The sequence below is a fragment of the Dacryopinax primogenitus genome (genome assembly GCF_000292625.1).
Source record: "Dacryopinax primogenitus strain DJM-731 SS1 chromosome Unknown DACRYscaffold_2, whole genome shotgun sequence".
In the NCBI taxonomy this organism is placed as follows: domain Eukaryota; kingdom Fungi; phylum Basidiomycota; class Dacrymycetes; order Dacrymycetales; family Dacrymycetaceae; genus Dacryopinax; species Dacryopinax primogenitus.
In genome coordinates, this window is record NW_024467199.1 from 1,922,798 (window position 1) to 1,938,394 (window position 15,597).

The 15,597-nt window shown below is 52.3% G+C and overlaps 4 protein-coding genes across 4 annotated transcripts; all 4 read left to right on the forward strand.

Moving 5' to 3' along the window:
- Nucleotides 1-370: 370 nt before the first annotated feature.
- Nucleotides 371-3,117, forward strand: DACRYDRAFT_75311 (NADP-binding protein; the record flags this gene model as incomplete). Its single annotated transcript, XM_040776126.1, has 4 exons — nt 371-649; nt 699-985; nt 2,636-2,846; nt 2,918-3,117. Exons 1-4 carry the CDS (start codon nt 604-606, stop codon nt 3,115-3,117), a joined length of 744 nt encoding a protein of 247 aa, XP_040632780.1. The 5' UTR covers nt 371-603.
- Nucleotides 3,118-3,533: 416 nt separating this feature from the next.
- DACRYDRAFT_20224 (NADP-binding protein) lies at nt 3,534-4,523 on the forward strand. The gene is made up of 3 exons (XM_040771851.1): nt 3,534-3,612; nt 3,662-3,948; nt 4,000-4,523. The coding sequence occupies exons 1-3, from the start codon at nt 3,567-3,569 to the stop codon at nt 4,405-4,407; spliced, it is 741 nt and encodes a 246-aa protein (XP_040632781.1). The 5' UTR covers nt 3,534-3,566; the 3' UTR covers nt 4,408-4,523.
- A 1,166-nt stretch (nt 4,524-5,689) lies between these two features.
- DACRYDRAFT_98436 (uncharacterized protein) lies at nt 5,690-7,105 on the forward strand (the record flags this gene model as incomplete). The annotated part of the gene is made up of 4 exons (XM_040777529.1): nt 5,690-6,204; nt 6,261-6,333; nt 6,382-6,453; nt 6,509-7,105. 4 exons carry the CDS (start codon nt 5,690-5,692, stop codon nt 6,845-6,847), a joined length of 999 nt encoding a protein of 332 aa, XP_040632782.1. The 3' UTR covers nt 6,848-7,105.
- Nucleotides 7,106-7,358: 253 nt separating this feature from the next.
- Nucleotides 7,359-9,145, forward strand: DACRYDRAFT_75319 (UDP-Glycosyltransferase/glycogen phosphorylase; the record flags this gene model as incomplete). Its single annotated transcript, XM_040776127.1, has 5 exons — nt 7,359-7,431; nt 7,479-7,595; nt 7,656-8,033; nt 8,082-8,256; nt 8,311-9,145. 5 exons carry the CDS (start codon nt 7,359-7,361, stop codon nt 9,143-9,145), a joined length of 1,578 nt encoding a protein of 525 aa, XP_040632783.1.
- Nucleotides 9,146-15,597: the final 6,452 nt, after the last annotated feature.

The following is a 15,597-nucleotide window of genomic DNA, read 5'->3' on the forward strand; positions in this document are numbered from 1 at the left end:
GGGGGGGGGGGGCAGGAAGGTGGGTGCGCCTGAGAGGTGAATCGGGAAACCGGTGCTGTGAGCGAATGGATTTTCGAGTGAAACTCGCCTGCAAATATTCTCAGGCGCTGCACCAGGGGACGCGGAGCCGTTGATTATCCGGTATATTCGAGCTTCCGTTGATTGGGTTGGCTATCAGACGATCGATCTTCTTCTGATTACGCTGTGTAGTTGTGACTATCAGACATCCATGTTCGGCAACTCTTGCGGGTCGTCATGTCCTGACTCCACTGCAATCTCGACCGGCGTCTTGGATGAACACAAGTCACTATTCTCGTACAACAAAGCCGATCTTTTGGAACTTTTTCTCTGGATGAGTTGGTGGATAATCCTCACGGACGCATACTTCCGGCTTAGCGACGAATCCACCGCTATAGAGCAGGAAAGATTTCGTGATGAGTCACTGCTTTGAACGTGGCGAGTGCCAGGCATGGTCTGACGGAAATACCGAGCTGGGGAAGTTATAAGCCGCCGATGTTCCATGTATTTTACCCAAGTTCAAGTATCTGACTGTTGTTGCAATCCTCTCTCCCTCCAATTGCCCATATAGTCAAGCTTTTTGTCATGGCCTCAACCGTCTATCTCATCTCAGGCGCGAACAGGGGTCTTGGTATGTCCCCTTCTCCCTTTACCACACTATCGTCTTATAGTATGTCTAGGTCTTGCTCTAGTGACGGAACTTATCTCTCGCCCCGAGACGGTCGTTTTCGCTGGGGCTCGCTCCATGTCCTCTGCGAGCGACTTGCAAGCCCTCGCAACCAAATACCCGGAGAAAGTACACCTTGTCGAGCTCACCTCAGCTGATGAAGAGAATAACGCCGCTGCCATCGCTAAGGTGAAGGAGGTCGCGGGTAAGCTGGATGTGGTGATTTCGAATGCGGGAATCAGCGGGGCGCTCTGTGCTACTGCTGAAGTACCGCTGGAGGGCATGCGGGAGCACTTCGAGGTATTCCGTGTCACACTATTTTGCCTAATTGGGCGATCTAATCCCCGTAAACGTCCTCGGACCTCTCGCCCTGTTCAAAGCATCCTACCCTCTGCTTCGTGCCAGCACCGAAACCCCCAAATTCGCCGTCATATCCTCCCTCCTTGGGAGCATCGAGCTTGGCGCGGAGAAGCCATGGCCCTTTGCAGCTTACGGCACGAGCAAAGCTGCTGCGAACTGGTTGACGAGGAAGTTGGAATATGAGTATCCCGGGCTGGGTGAGTTCCTTTCGGTGTTGATTCTCCAAGCGGGGGCGGGGTAATCGGTCGTTGACTAGGTACTAATTCGATATGATGCGTAGTGACAATTCCCATCCACCCCGGTGTGGTCAACACGAACATGGCGAGTCACTCTGCCTCCGTCATCGAAGAGTTTGCCAAACTTCCATTCATCAGCCCTCGGGAGAGCGCACAAGGTATATTGAGGGTTATTGATAGCGCGACGCGTACCGAGCAGGGACCGAAGTTCATGTCGTATGACGGGACGGTGCAGCCTTGGTGAAGTAGATTAGATTCATGACGAAGGACGCTGCATTCTGGATTGTGGTAGGGAGAGAAAGCGAGGTAGACAATGTGAAATGAACACCACTCATGTTACCCAGAAGCAGCCACCACACAACGTTTCATCCTCGCATGTCTCGCCCCAGAGACTGGGACCAAGTACCAAGTAGGGTGGGAGAACGGAATTCCACCTCGCAAATATTGTAAAAATGCAACCTTCATGCGTCGTTGGACGTAACAGAACGTTCATGTAACTGGCGTGGGGGCCGGGATACTAGTTTACAGCCGGAGCCGACGTTGGAGTATTCCGGATCCTACCCATCCCTTGATCCCCTTCTTGGCCACCTTGATCGGCAAATTGCCTACCCTCATCAACGCCGTCCCTGGCACCGAACCCCCTCATGTTTTTCGAACTTGTTCTCTCGACGGCTAGCTCATGGAAAACTCGGGAGCTTGCATACATTGATGCATGCTTGCCGACGCATCCGCCGCTACGGATGGATTGGTAAAGATATTTCAATGGGCACCGATTTTGAACGGTAATTGAGTGCGATCCTGTCAGAATACCGAAGTTCGGAACGTTATAAGCCGGCGATGTTCCACGTACTCTCAGGCGAACCCTCTGAGCAGCGCTGCGATACTCTCTCGCCTATCACCCACAGTGCCAACTGTTTGCTCATGACCCCAACTGTCTACCTCGTCTAAGGGCGAGTAGGGGTATCGGTATGTCTCGCCTCCGTCTACTAGACCGTTTCCTTATTGCATCCTAGGTCTTGCCCTGGTTACAGAACTTGTCTCTCGGCACGACACAGTTGTCTTCGCCGGCGCTCGCTGCATATCCTCTGCGAACGCCCTGAACGCCCTCGCAGTCCAATACCCTGACAGGATACACCTCGTTGAGCTCACCTCCGCTGATGAAGCGAATAACGCCGCTGCTATCGCTAAAGTGGAGGAGGTCACAGGCAGACTGGATGTGGTGATTGCGAATGCGGGAATCAGTGGATCCTTCCTTGCCACTGCTGAAATACCGTTGGAGGGCATGCGGGAGCACTTCGAGGTACGCGTTCCTACCGTCTGGTTAACACAGTATTCTAATCTACATACCTTCCAGATAAATGTGCTAGGGCCGCTTGCGCTATTCAAAGCATGCTATCCTCTTCTGCGTACCAGCACCGAAGACCCCAAATTCGCCGTCATATCTTCCATCGTTGGGAGCACTGAGCTTGGTACGGTGAGGCCATGGCCATCTGCAGCTTACGGCACCAGCAAAGCTGCTGTGAATTGGTTGACTAGGAAGCTGGAATACGAGTATCCCGGGCTGGGTGATGTTGCTTCTCCCACCGAGAGCGGGCGATCCTCTGATGACGAGGTGCTGACTCGATATGATGGGTAGTAACAATCCCTATTCATCCTGGCGCGGTCGACACGGACATGTCAGCCCACTCTGCCTCGGTCGTCGCGCAGTACGCCAAAATTCCGCTTATCAGCCCTCAGGAGAGCGCACAATGCGTACTTAGAGTTGTTGATAGTGCGATGCGTACTGAGCAGGGGCCGAGGTTCATGTCGTACAATGGCACGGTGCTGCCCTGGTGAGATGGAGGCGAATGATATCGCAGGATGCTGCATGGGCTGATTGTGGCAGCGAGTGGAAGGCCAAGCCATAGATCTACATAGTATGAAATGAGAACACTCCTGTCACTCACACCTTTTATCATCAGTCATTTCAGAATGTAACGCTTCTGGAAACAGTTGACCAAATTGAACCGGAACCGAGCTTGATATATTCTGGTTCCTACCCATCCCTATCGTCCCCTTCTCTGCAGTCGACGTCCACCTTGATCGGGAAATTGCCCACCTTGTCCGGGAAATCATGATTGCCACACTTTTCGGTTTCCTATGCTCGATATATCACTACGTGCTCCCTTAGGGCTTGACTTTAGAATATATCTGTCTCGTTCCTATGACATGAACGGCTGTACAAGCTGGTATAAAATGCGGCGGGTGGCTGGGCAAACGCGAGTCCTATCAACCCAACTTCTCACATGCAGCCCTCAGTATACTTAATATCCGGTGCCAATCGTGGCATAGGTGCGCATCGCTATGCAATGCATGACGAAGATACACTGATCTTATCCAGGTCTTGAACTGGTTAACCAGCTCATAACGCGCCCTGACACTATAGTCTTCGCCTGTGCACGGAATCCACCCTCCGCCACGGCTCTGCATGATCTCGCAGCCAAACACACGGGAAGGCTGCATATTCTCAAGCTGAATTCGGCCGACCGAGGGGACAACGATGGTTCCTTTGCCGAGGTCGAGCGTATCGCAGGGAAGCTAGATGTATTAATCGCGAACGCCGGGATCTGTTCGTGGTTTGGTCCTGGGTTGGAAGTGCCTGAGGAGGTGATGCTGGACCATTTTCGGGTGCGTTCTTTTCTTTTCGAATCTGTGCATGTAGACTGACACCCATAGTAGGTGAATGCCTTGGGTCCGCTTGTCCTCTTCCAGGCTGCTTCCCACCTTCTTCTCCGTTCTGCAAATCCGAAATTCGTGCTCATTTCATCCGGCGCTGGCTCTATCAACTCAGGTGCACCTATGCCAGTGGGAATGCTCCCCTACGGTGCGAGCAAGGCTGCTGCGAACTATATCATGCGCAAGCTGCACTACGAGCATCCGGGGCTTTGCGTGGTGGTGATAAGCCCCGGAGGAGTAGCGACGGACATGGCGAGATTTGCGTCTGGGGCAGATCCTGTCATGAGGACAGCTGCCATTATTGGGGTGGAGAAGAGCGCGAGTGGATGCTTGAAGATCGTGGATGAGGCGAGGAGGGAAGAAGATGGGCCGAAGATGAAGAACTACGATGGAGGTGTGTGGGAATGGTAGTATCCCTCCGGGTGACAGGTTCTCGCTTTCTATTTTGCTTCAAAGGCGTCAGTTGGGAAGCTCCCGTTGATGAAGATAAGATTAGCCGGTTCCGTTCAAACGTGATTTATACTATCTGGGGTTCATCATTTAAATTCGAGAATTGACATGAGTTATTACGAATGACGTCGTCGTTGAAAGACTTGTTCCTATGCGCATCTACTGGTGCTTAGATTACAGAAACTCCGAACAGGTCGGAAAAGAACTGCTTCGATATTCCGGAAGTTCTTTGAGTATGTCACATCAAAGGAGATCATGAGATCCTAGACCAATTCGTTCCGTTTGTCATCTCTAATATGCTTGGAAATAATCAAGAACAACTTGACCTCTTTCTTTGTATATTGTGACAAAAAGGCTTCGCGTCCATTGTAACCCTCATCTCATTCTAACAATATTGAGCACGAACAGACAACGAAACCGGTCCATGGCAGCTCAGTCGTCTTGTGATATGGAGCAAACGACGACGCTGGAACACCGGGATTGCTCGAATGTGAAGAGATGCCGTCCGCAGCACTATGACGTCACATTCTTCCGCGTCAGAATCCTCCAAAAGCACAAGCACAAGGACTTAAGGGGGAAACTGTGTGGAATTGCAGTTTGCATTGCGGTTGTGTTGCTGATCTCGTCCAGAAAGCAGACACGAGGCGCACGGAAGTGTATGAAAGAAGAGGTCGGTCAGGGTTCAGTGACGTCAGTGCGGGATTATTCGGGCGCAATGAGCAGAGCCACCACTTGGTGCTACGTCATCATACCGTCCACCAACATCGTCGCGTTGCAAACCTCTCCTTTCGAGCACCTCCTCGACAGGCAAAGGAGAGAGAGCACACCCATCGTGGACGCAGGCGATGATGCAGCTCCACGTCTCACGCTTCTCTCTTCCTTCCTCTCACACTCCCGACCGTGTCCACCGTGACGATGCTGCGCGTCGGCAGCGTGTAGACGCGCTGTGGCGACATTCATCTCGCTTGTGCTGCCAGTCTGTTACAGGGGGCACACGTTATCTCACTATCGTCTTCGATCAGTACTCTATCTTTCAGGGTGGCTTCTCTCGAATGTGTATATAAAGACTCGTCCGGCTCACTAGCCTCGGAGTGTCTCGTCTATCAGCCCACCTTGAACACCTTCTGCCTTGACAGCAGACCTGCATACATTCTACAATCTTGACTTCATCTTGCTTGCATTGTACATCAGCTACTCGTGCAATCTACTTCCTTGTGCTGCACATTCGTCCCCTTTGCGCTGCATGCCGTCCCAACAATCTGCCCAAGGAGCACCACTTGGCCCCTCCTCGAGCCGTCAAGGCTCTTCCCGCGTTGCCCGCTCACAGCCCGATCCCATCCAGCGTAGCAGCCTTGATCCACTGGGTCTCAGCATCGAGGACCAAGTATTGCGTCCGCTGGCGTACGAGCTCGTGCTTTCCAGTTCAGACTTGGGCAACACAGCTCTCTTGAATCGTCATGATGGTGCCCCTCCGTGGTTTGAGGTGCATACCCTGGTCGTTCCTGTCCCAACTTTTACCACTACTCCCCCAGATGGGGATGTACCCGATGATGCGACAAAGGCAGACTCTGGAGTGGCTACGCGCCGTATCATCCGGATCCGTCGTCGTCCGCACCACAGGCAACCAAATGATAGCGACGTGCTTTGTCTTCTTTGTGCAATATCTGACGCTGACAGAGACATGACGATTCAGTTCCCAGGTCAGCAACAACCGATCAGAGTACGCAAGTTCTTTAAGCAGGGACTGATCAACTCGGAGTAAGCAAACTCTGCTCTTACAGCAATGGCCCGACATGGACTGACTCCTCGCTCAGTGTATTTTCGTTCTCGGATGCAAGAGGACAGAAATGGGAGTGGAGGGAAAGACGATATGGGTACGATTTTAGTGTACGTCATGTCCATCTTGAATCTCCGCTATACTAACTTGTTTCTCAGTTGCACGAAGCCGACAAGCCGGATTGGCACGTAATAGCCCGTTACACGCATGGAACCGGAACGAACAACCGAGTAAGTGGCATACCTTCACTGCATGCAGTAGCACGAGTGCTGAATCAGTTTCCAGCCATACCTTGAGTACACTGCGCAAGGCCATCTCATGTTGGACTTCGTTGTCGCTACCTTCTTCGCCCTCGAAAATAGCCTTGGTTCTCTTTCCGCTCGACCGAGTGTGATGCGAGCTCTGTCGCGTGTCGGCTCGATCCTGCGATCACCCGGAACCGGTGAGGGGAGCAGGAACACGCCTAATGGGAGCGAAGAATTGTCTGGTGTGGTCCCAGAGCCGTTGCTGCCTTCCTGCCACGAGCTGGCTCAACTTCGGGGATCGACCAGTATCTCCAACCGGATGGACGGCATGTATGCGCTCCCCGAGCCACGCCACAGCCTCCATAGGCAAAGGGAATAGTATTTCGGGTGGTCCCGTTACTCAAAACCTATTTCAAAAAACCGTTCGATTTGTCGAACGTTGGACAACTTTCTTTCCCCACAAATACTGAGGGCCTTGCTCTCAATTTCTGTCTTCCCATGCCGGTCATGTTGTACCGTTATCTATACCTCCAAAAAAGCCCTCGTCGCTTACCCATCTATGGGTGGACTGTGGGTGCTGTTGTTGATATCCAATGACAAAGATGCTGCGTCGTGATGAGCGATGTATGCAGGTTTACCCCAAACAGGATAGTTCGTGATATTCGTCACGCGTCAGAGAAATGAATAGAAGAACAAGGAGTCCAACAATAGGCTAGGGTCCTAGGGCTGTGTACAATGATGACACGTGCGTGGTGATATCGACAGTGTTTCTTCTGCGGGGCGATGGATGGGCGAGTTAAGTAGAATCGAACTTGGCTTTCCTCCCCGGTTCATCTTGTACACACCCTGGCGCGCTGGTCGCCTTCCCTACAATGTCTTTCAACTTCGGAATGGCCAAAAAGGCGAAGTCACAGCGTCTCTCCTCACTGAGGATTGCGATCATCCACCCAGACCTGGGCATCGGTGCGCCCTCTCCCCGCACGCGACCTCAACACGCTCACAGTTCACAGGTGGGGCCGAAAGGCTCATCGTCGATTCTGCACTGGGACTGCAGAGAAAGGGACATGAAGTGGAGATATTCACGAGTCATCATGACCCGAAGCATTGTTTTGAAGAGACGGCCAATGGTGTGCTCTCCCCCTTTCCGTTACTCAAGCAGAGCTGCTCACTGATGCTTCGTGCGCTAGGCTCTCTCAAAGTAACAGTCGTGAATCCAGGCATACCTGCCTCTCTCCTCGGCCATTTCCGCATAATCTTCGCCATCCTCCGTCAACTCTACATCTATTTCTATCTCTACCTGCTCATCACCCTCCCGCACAGCGTGTTGCGAATCTTCGGACTCCAGCAGATCCCTTCCCCCGATGTATTCCTCATCGACCAGCTGTCGACTGTCACCCCGCTCGTAAGATGGTTCCTGCTCAGGAGGGTGGTGTTCTACTGTCATTTCCCGGATAAGCTGCTGAGCGGCGGGAAAGCGGCGAATGCGGACGGGGAGATCCTCAAGGAGGGGATTGTAAAGCGCATATACAGGATGCCTATAAATGTGCTCGAGGAGATTACCACTGGTGTGTTCCCTCCTCATTGTTCTAGTAGCCGGCTGATCCAGTGGTCAGGGAATGCTGACCTCGTTATCGCCAATTCTCTCTTTACGGCACGCGTCTTCAAGAAAGCCTTCCCGATGCTGTCCAAGACTCCGCGCGTAATATACCCTGGGATCAACTTAGCTGCATACCAACAGGATGCTCTGGAGGATACGGATGATGCGAGATCTATCCGTAAGATCACCGCGTAAGCTTAGTTTGCCCTCCTCTTTGACTCTCGCTAACGCGCGATTGTGGCAAGTGATGTCCCTTTCATCCTCAGCACAAACCGTTTCGAGGAGAAGAAAAATATTGCGTTAGCCGTAGAGGCATTTGCGCAATACCGCGCTACCCACAGGCCGACGCGCAACACCCCTCTCCTACGACTCGTCCTTGCAGGAGGATACGACCCTCGACTGGAGGACAACGTCCGCACACTTGCTCACCTTCGCACGCTGTGCGATGAGTCCAAGCTCAGTTACGCCATTGTCTCTCCCCAAACGTTCGATCTTCCCACGCCTGCACCATCCGTCGACCCCTCAGGAACAGACGTGATCTTCCTCCTCAACTTTACGACCGCACAGCGCACCACCCTCCTCCTTTCCCCACAGAACCTGCTTCAGCTCTACACGCCGACCAATGAGCACTTTGGTATCGGCCCTGTAGAGGCTATGGCATGTGGCGTACCGGTATTAGCGACGAACACTGGCGGCCCGATAGAGAGCATAGTCGATGAGCCGGAGGCAGAGCGAACGGGGTGGTTGTGCCCTGCCGACCCGGAGAAATGGGCCGAAGCGATCGACCAAGTCGTCCGTTTGTCCGCTCCAGACAAAGCCGCCCTTGCCGAGCGAGCAAAAGAACGAGTGCGCATCAACTTCACCCAGGAGATCATGTGCGAGCAACTGGACCTCGCTCTCTGGAGCATATGGGAACAGGGGTCGATGGATCACCGGATGAGGGACGCGTTGTGTACTATGCCTATCGCTGCTGCTGCGGGGATGGTGAGCTTGAGGTTTGGGCTTGCGGAGGATGTTAGCTGGATCGTCACGCTGGCTACATTTGTTGCTGTGGCCGTATATTTAAGCAACAGTTATTAGCAACCCTGCTGAATTACATTCTTATCTTACAAGCTGGACAACATATAATGGAGCACCATCAGCCATATTAATGACGACTGTATGGTGCGCATCATTCAATGGTAACCTCTCTCCCAGTAGGGTATTATTTCAGAAGCCCATGCGGACCAACTCCCGAGCATATGGCGAGTAGGGTGACAGCAACCGAGACGGGGAGCGTCCACGTGACTCAGCTTAGTGGTTTCCATACCAGCGTCCCTCATATACATCTTGAATACGTCGACTGCTATGGCTTAGATGACAGCATACTCGTCACACTGTTCCTTCATTGCACTGAGAAACACTCCGACATATCTAATGACAACTCGATAACATCATAACAGTGCATCCGCTCTACGCCGGCCACTGTCACCTGCACAGCAGGGAATAGTCAGGCTACTTGCTGCGGACGTTCTGGTGCGCACAGTGCTCCTTCGAGACAACCATCTGCTGAAGTTCGGTTAGGCTCCTTCTGACCACTGTCAAGGGTGTAATGATTGAGAGTGTGAAGATAGGATCTTCGCTGAGAGATGGGCCGTCCATGTGTAGGTGCTCCATCTCACGGAGCTTCAAGCACTGCCCTTCCCAGCGAGAAGTCGAAACAGGGAAAGAAGCGCAGCGATGGTTTTAAGAATCCCGGTCCCCAGAAGTGTGACATTCTCACTGCCCCTGATAATATCGCCTCCGACGATGCTGAGACCGTGAAGGATCAGCTGTGGAACGCAAGTCATTGTCGCCTCTGTTGCCGTTTCCGTTGACATGATCGATTCAGTACATCCGCAGCGAGGTCTCGTCCGGGGTCATCAATATCCAGCATCGGCCCAAGTATACGATCCTCGATGATGACTTCCGAGCCACCATGATGCGAGCAGCGAACACGCACGAATTCTTCGTGAATTCGTATACCCATGTACGCCTGTCGCACTCCGGATATCCTCGCCTCCTGACACACTCTAGCGTGCTTGTATCCTCGCAGCCAATGGCATGTTCTTCTGGGCTAGCCCCTGTGGATCCAGCGCGCTTGTGGGCCAGTCATACAGTGGTATGACTCCACCGCGCTGTTTCCTATTCAAGGTGTGTTCTCGTTTCATTTACTTGGCATCGCTTCCTTCGCTGACACTTTCGCACAGGACTTTGTCGCGGAGATCGTATCGCTCAAGCCACTTGATGTGGCTGCCGTCTTCATGGCCCGACACAGTAGGACGGCGAGCAAGATGGACAACAGGATGTGCGTCAGCACAATTCACACGGTACTTGACCATAACCCTTGTTCTAGACGATCGATCCCATTCCGCAGTCTCGGTCCCCAGCAGGCTGACATCGACGGCATGCCGCCTTTGATCGCCCAGATGGCAGCACGCGGCGCCTTCGAGCTCGACATTCCCTACCTCTTCTCTCATCCCCAAGAGCTCGAGAACCTCGGCCTGCCACTCAAGTTGCAGATACACCCAGAGATGACGGACGAGCCAATTTTCGTCATGGACAGAGGGTTGCCAATGACCATCGGGTCATTTAGCTGCACTCTGTCCCAAATTGGTACATCGCTTGGTTTCCCAGGTATGTCTATCCCGAGTCGCTGCATGCGCTTGCTGAATCAAGTGTTTAGGCCTACATATCAATTGCTATCGGTGGACCAATTCCACACGACTGATCGATCTTGTCCCTCGGGTATGTATTTGCTCTCATGGGATCGATTGATGCCCTCTCCAATTAAACGAACTATCTGACATGCTTTAGCACGTCTACACCTACCTTATGGGCCACACCGTCCATAGCAACGCGGCTGAAGTCACATATCAGCCGGCGATCCGACCATACGACCCCATGGCCGAAGCAACCGGTTTGAGCCCTCATACCGAGATTTACAAGAGGATGGCCGGCATTTCTTATAATACGACAGAGCAGCCGTCATACAGGAATGCTCAAAAGGATGCCACCTTTCTCGCGCTGCGCCAGGATACGGTGCTCTCACGCTACATCGAGCGCCACGTCCAGTCGATGGAAGCCGTAGAAGCCAAGTACGGCAATCTTGAGGCTGCCGTAGCAGAGGTTCGTTATTTGCTTTCTAGTTGAACAGCACTAACTATCACAGATAGCATCCTGAAGATGTCGATATGGACGCTCTGGTGAATGCACGGTGCAGTATGATGGAGCGCTTGACATCCCTACTTGCCGGCGAGGTGAGCCTGTCTCTGTGATATCCATTGCACATTCTTATACCAGTCAAGCGCAGAATGACTCGTGAGTTCCGGAAGCAGGCAGTCACTGCCTTGCAAGACGATGAGGTGACACGGGCTGCATCGGTCGCTCTACCAGCCTCGCTCCCTCCTTCGGCTCAAGTTTCACCGGCACAGCGCATCAGGCCACTGGACATCCTTGACGATGACGCGGACGATGTCCAAGCAGAAGCCGGCCCATCGCATGCGCGTTTGTATCGGCAAGCAGAGCTGTCGTCTGGGACTGAGGAAGAGCTCGCCCACGAGGCAATCGATTTCGTGGCCGACTTCACACATAATTCGAGTCCAGCATCGCTTATCGCTGAGACAAACCCTGAGCGCTGGTTCGAGAACGTGACGGTATACCACCTCCGGCTGATTCAAGAGTCCGACGCTATCCGCAGTGGGCGCTGTCCATTCTGCCTGGTCGACGAGAGTCTAACTCAGGCAAAGCGGGACAAGGACTGGTATGCCATTTTATCATCGTCTGCCGGTCTTCTTGGGCTGCAATGGCAGCAAAGTGTCATCGAGTCCTGTCGCGGACGCGCGTTCTCTGTCTTGCATGCTGCGTCTGCAGCACGCTTTATCTCTTTGTCGTCTCTCCCTTTGCTGGATTTCCGCGAGCTTCCCAGTCTTTCTGCTATCGTTTTCTGTGACCATACTCATGAGGGATTATAGGCGCGCATCCCTCGCACACCACTTTTACGCTCACGAACATAAGATTCGGACGAAAGCCGGTGACAAACGCTGCGGTTTCTGTTTCCAACCCTCGACACCTATCCGTCGCACATGCAAGCGTGTTATGAATACTGGAAACTTGCCCCGACATGTGACCTTGCCACATTCAGATGGAGGACGTCCAAGTTTGCATATGGCTAAGGTGCGAAGGCAAAGACCATGCGTGATGGGAACCTTGTGTATCACGCTAAGCCAAAGCAACGTGGTAGGTGGGCAGCATGAATTACATTATTACTTCTCACTGGGGGCTAAATTTTTGGAGGGAGATAGACTGTCCTGTCATAAGGTTGTTCCTAGGAATGTTATTCCAAAATCTTTCTGGGCCTTCGGTAAGAAGACAAACCGAATATTGGTTGGAGGGGCGGTCGATTCGCGTTTTTTTTCGTCCAGATACCCAAAGGCCTAAAAGTTAGCTTCATATAACCACCCCCGAAATTCGGATTTTGTGACGTTGCGTTGTGTGGAACACTTTGCAAGCTTGTCCATGACGATGGCTGATGGTTAAGCTATTTAAGCCCGCAATCATCGGAGCATCCCCCAACTCGTAATGCCAAAAATACAGCTCTGGTCAAGCCGAGTGTGCGGCGCCGACTCCGTCTTACCATTCGCGATATGCCGACGTGCAACTCTGGAGAAGCAGAGTCACATGTTGGCTTGTTGCATCACCTCACACCGCATCTCCGAATCAAACGCATATCGGGCCGATTATCCGGCGTGCCAAAATAAAACGGCACGGGCTGCTTCCGTTCGGCACAACGTGGGTTGGATTTCCGTCAACCGTCGCGAGTTAACAACCTTAGGTCGACTGCTCGTCAATATGGTAATGGAGCGTATGGAGCGACGCCTCACTGCTTCTTTATTCAATCTTCTCATTTACCAAGAATGTAGTACTCAATCAGGCGACCATTCAGTCGGCGGGATAATGTCCCATTGGATTACAGAGCGGGAAAGATTCGGTGTTTCGCGTCCACCAACAGAAGAAACGACGCACGGCTGAGGTAGGCCATCCCTCGGCTCGGGACATGACTGCGAACTTGTCTTGACAAACCACATGCTAGCGATAGTACCCATGGGATAATATTCCCCACGGGGCTCCGCGTTTCGGATTCTGGCAGGCGACACTGTCTTTCAGAAAGGGGTCAAGGCAGGGTTCTTCGAGCTATTTCGAGTTTGGGAGTCGTGAGATGAATCGCACAGCGGACAGAAAACACGTGAACACTCACCCGTCCGGACCGATCAGTACAAGATCTAGCAGTACTAGTTGGTATAAAATTCCACTGCTAACGTGCGGAACTTCTCGCCCCGATCCCTCAGGAACGAAGGCATCATGTCCTCCCTCTCAACTGACATGTCTCCCACACCAGCGCTCAGCAAGAGCGGCTACGATGACAAACACGATATCGTTCACAAGGAGCACACGACAGACGAGGATATCGAATATGCGACCAAGAGGGGAATGGATGCCCATCTGGCTCATGCGTTACTGCATAACAGGCCAAATGCATTTGGAAAGGGCCATATCCAGCTTTATCTGTATTGTATCTTGATCTTTTTGTGTAGTACCATGAACGGTCAGTCGCGATTTTATGTGTTGTATTTGGGAATTGCAGCTAACGATTCTGAGGAAAGGGTATGATGGTTCTCTCATGGGATCGAGAGAAGCGTCGCGCAAAACGTCTCTAATGCCCTTTTCGTCCGGCGTCGTCCACAATGCCCTTCATTCCTTGCGCACGGAATGTATCTAATTACATTGTCTGTCTAGGGGGACCCGCTCCTGGCTCTTTCCTCACAGTTGCTGGACGACCACGGTGCGTCTTTCGCTGAGGTAGATCAAGTGCGGTGTCCGGATCTAGCTCAGATAGCAAGACCATCGGGTATGGAACTTAGTAGGTTTCTTGCAGCGTTGAGTTGAGGTAGCACTTGTCAAAGTACTTGCCGGGCGCTTGATTGAATTCATAGCAAGCGGCAATTGCATGTGCACATGGTACAAGGTACTGCTGGAAGAACCGGCACGAACACATTCCCCCCTTCAATTCTGGATCCAACATCACATCGTACTTGTCTCCACCTGGTCCTTCGACAAGAGCTTGTAGATGAACTGATGGTGTCACTTTAAAAGTCCGGGCAGCAACACAATTGTCGGTGAAGACCTTGAGGTGCTTCGCCACGTACTCGGAATCGGTTGATGGCAGAGTGAGAGCATACGTCCGGCGCTTGTAATGGTGTGCCATCTGATGACACCATATGTAGTCGAGGAGTTTAAGCACCAGTAATTCACGAGTTTCACGGAAGACATTATTCATGACTTCCGCTGCATTTGATGTGAGTCGACCAAAGCATGGCTCGATAAATGCATAGCTTGCCCATGCAGCTCGTTCAATGACTGCGAGATAAGGTGCTGCCCCGGGTTTGACGTTCTGATCATTGTGGACCGCGTCGAAGTGTTTGTTGAATTCCTTCTCAGTTGGCGCTTTGGCAAGGTTCCAGACGTGATCTTCAACTGGTTTGCCAAAGTGTCGGACTGCATTCGTAATGATGTGCTTGACGCAGAATGCTTGTTCAACGAGCGGAAGTTCATCCGAGATGGCTTTGAGCAAGCCCTTCTGCCGATCGGATATGATTGTGGTTGTTGGGCTATCGAGCCCGTTGAGAGATTCCTTGAGTGATTGGAGGAATGAGGACCACGTCCGGGTATCTTCTTGTCATGCAATAGCCCATGCTAGGACAAGCAGCTTGTCTTCCGCATCATGTGTAACCGCCATGAGAAGGACATATTTGTAAGATGTCTTCGTGAATGCACCATCCACTGCGAAAAAGTGACGGACGGAACACCATGCACTCTTTGCAGCAGCCAAGCATATGAACAAGGACGTGAAGGCATGCTTTGAGTCGAGTGAAATCTTGATCGTTGCTCCGGGGTCGCAAGCTGCAAGATGCGCTGCATAAGCTGGGAGGGTTTGGAATTCCTTCAGCTGATTCTCAACGTGATTGCCAATAATCGGCCGCTTTGCTCGATAGGCTTGCTGAGGCTTAACACTGATGTTATGCCGTCGAAGGGTGTCCATCACGGTTGATGTCTTGACTCGGCCATCAACAGGCATGATCTTCTTCAACTCGGCAACAAGGAACTGAGTTCGACTTGTAGCTGCACGAGGCTTGATAGCATGTGTCTGACAAGTATGATTGGCTTCAAGATTGCGTACACGGAAGACCCCGTCTTTGCCCCCAACCGATGCATAGAATCCACAGCTCTCCACCCTGCACTTCACAATCAGCCGACTCTTATCACTCTTGCTAATGCGGTGGGTTGCTGCCTGGCTGTTGGAGAAGCCTGTGAGAGCATTTCGAGCATCATCAAGCGAGGCAAATTCTTGCCCAATGAAGATAGTGTTGGCCATGGCGAATGAAGTGTGTACGTGTCCTCTGTTGACGCGCGATGACGCATCCCTCACTGAGGGCATGGTAGATGACACCGGACAT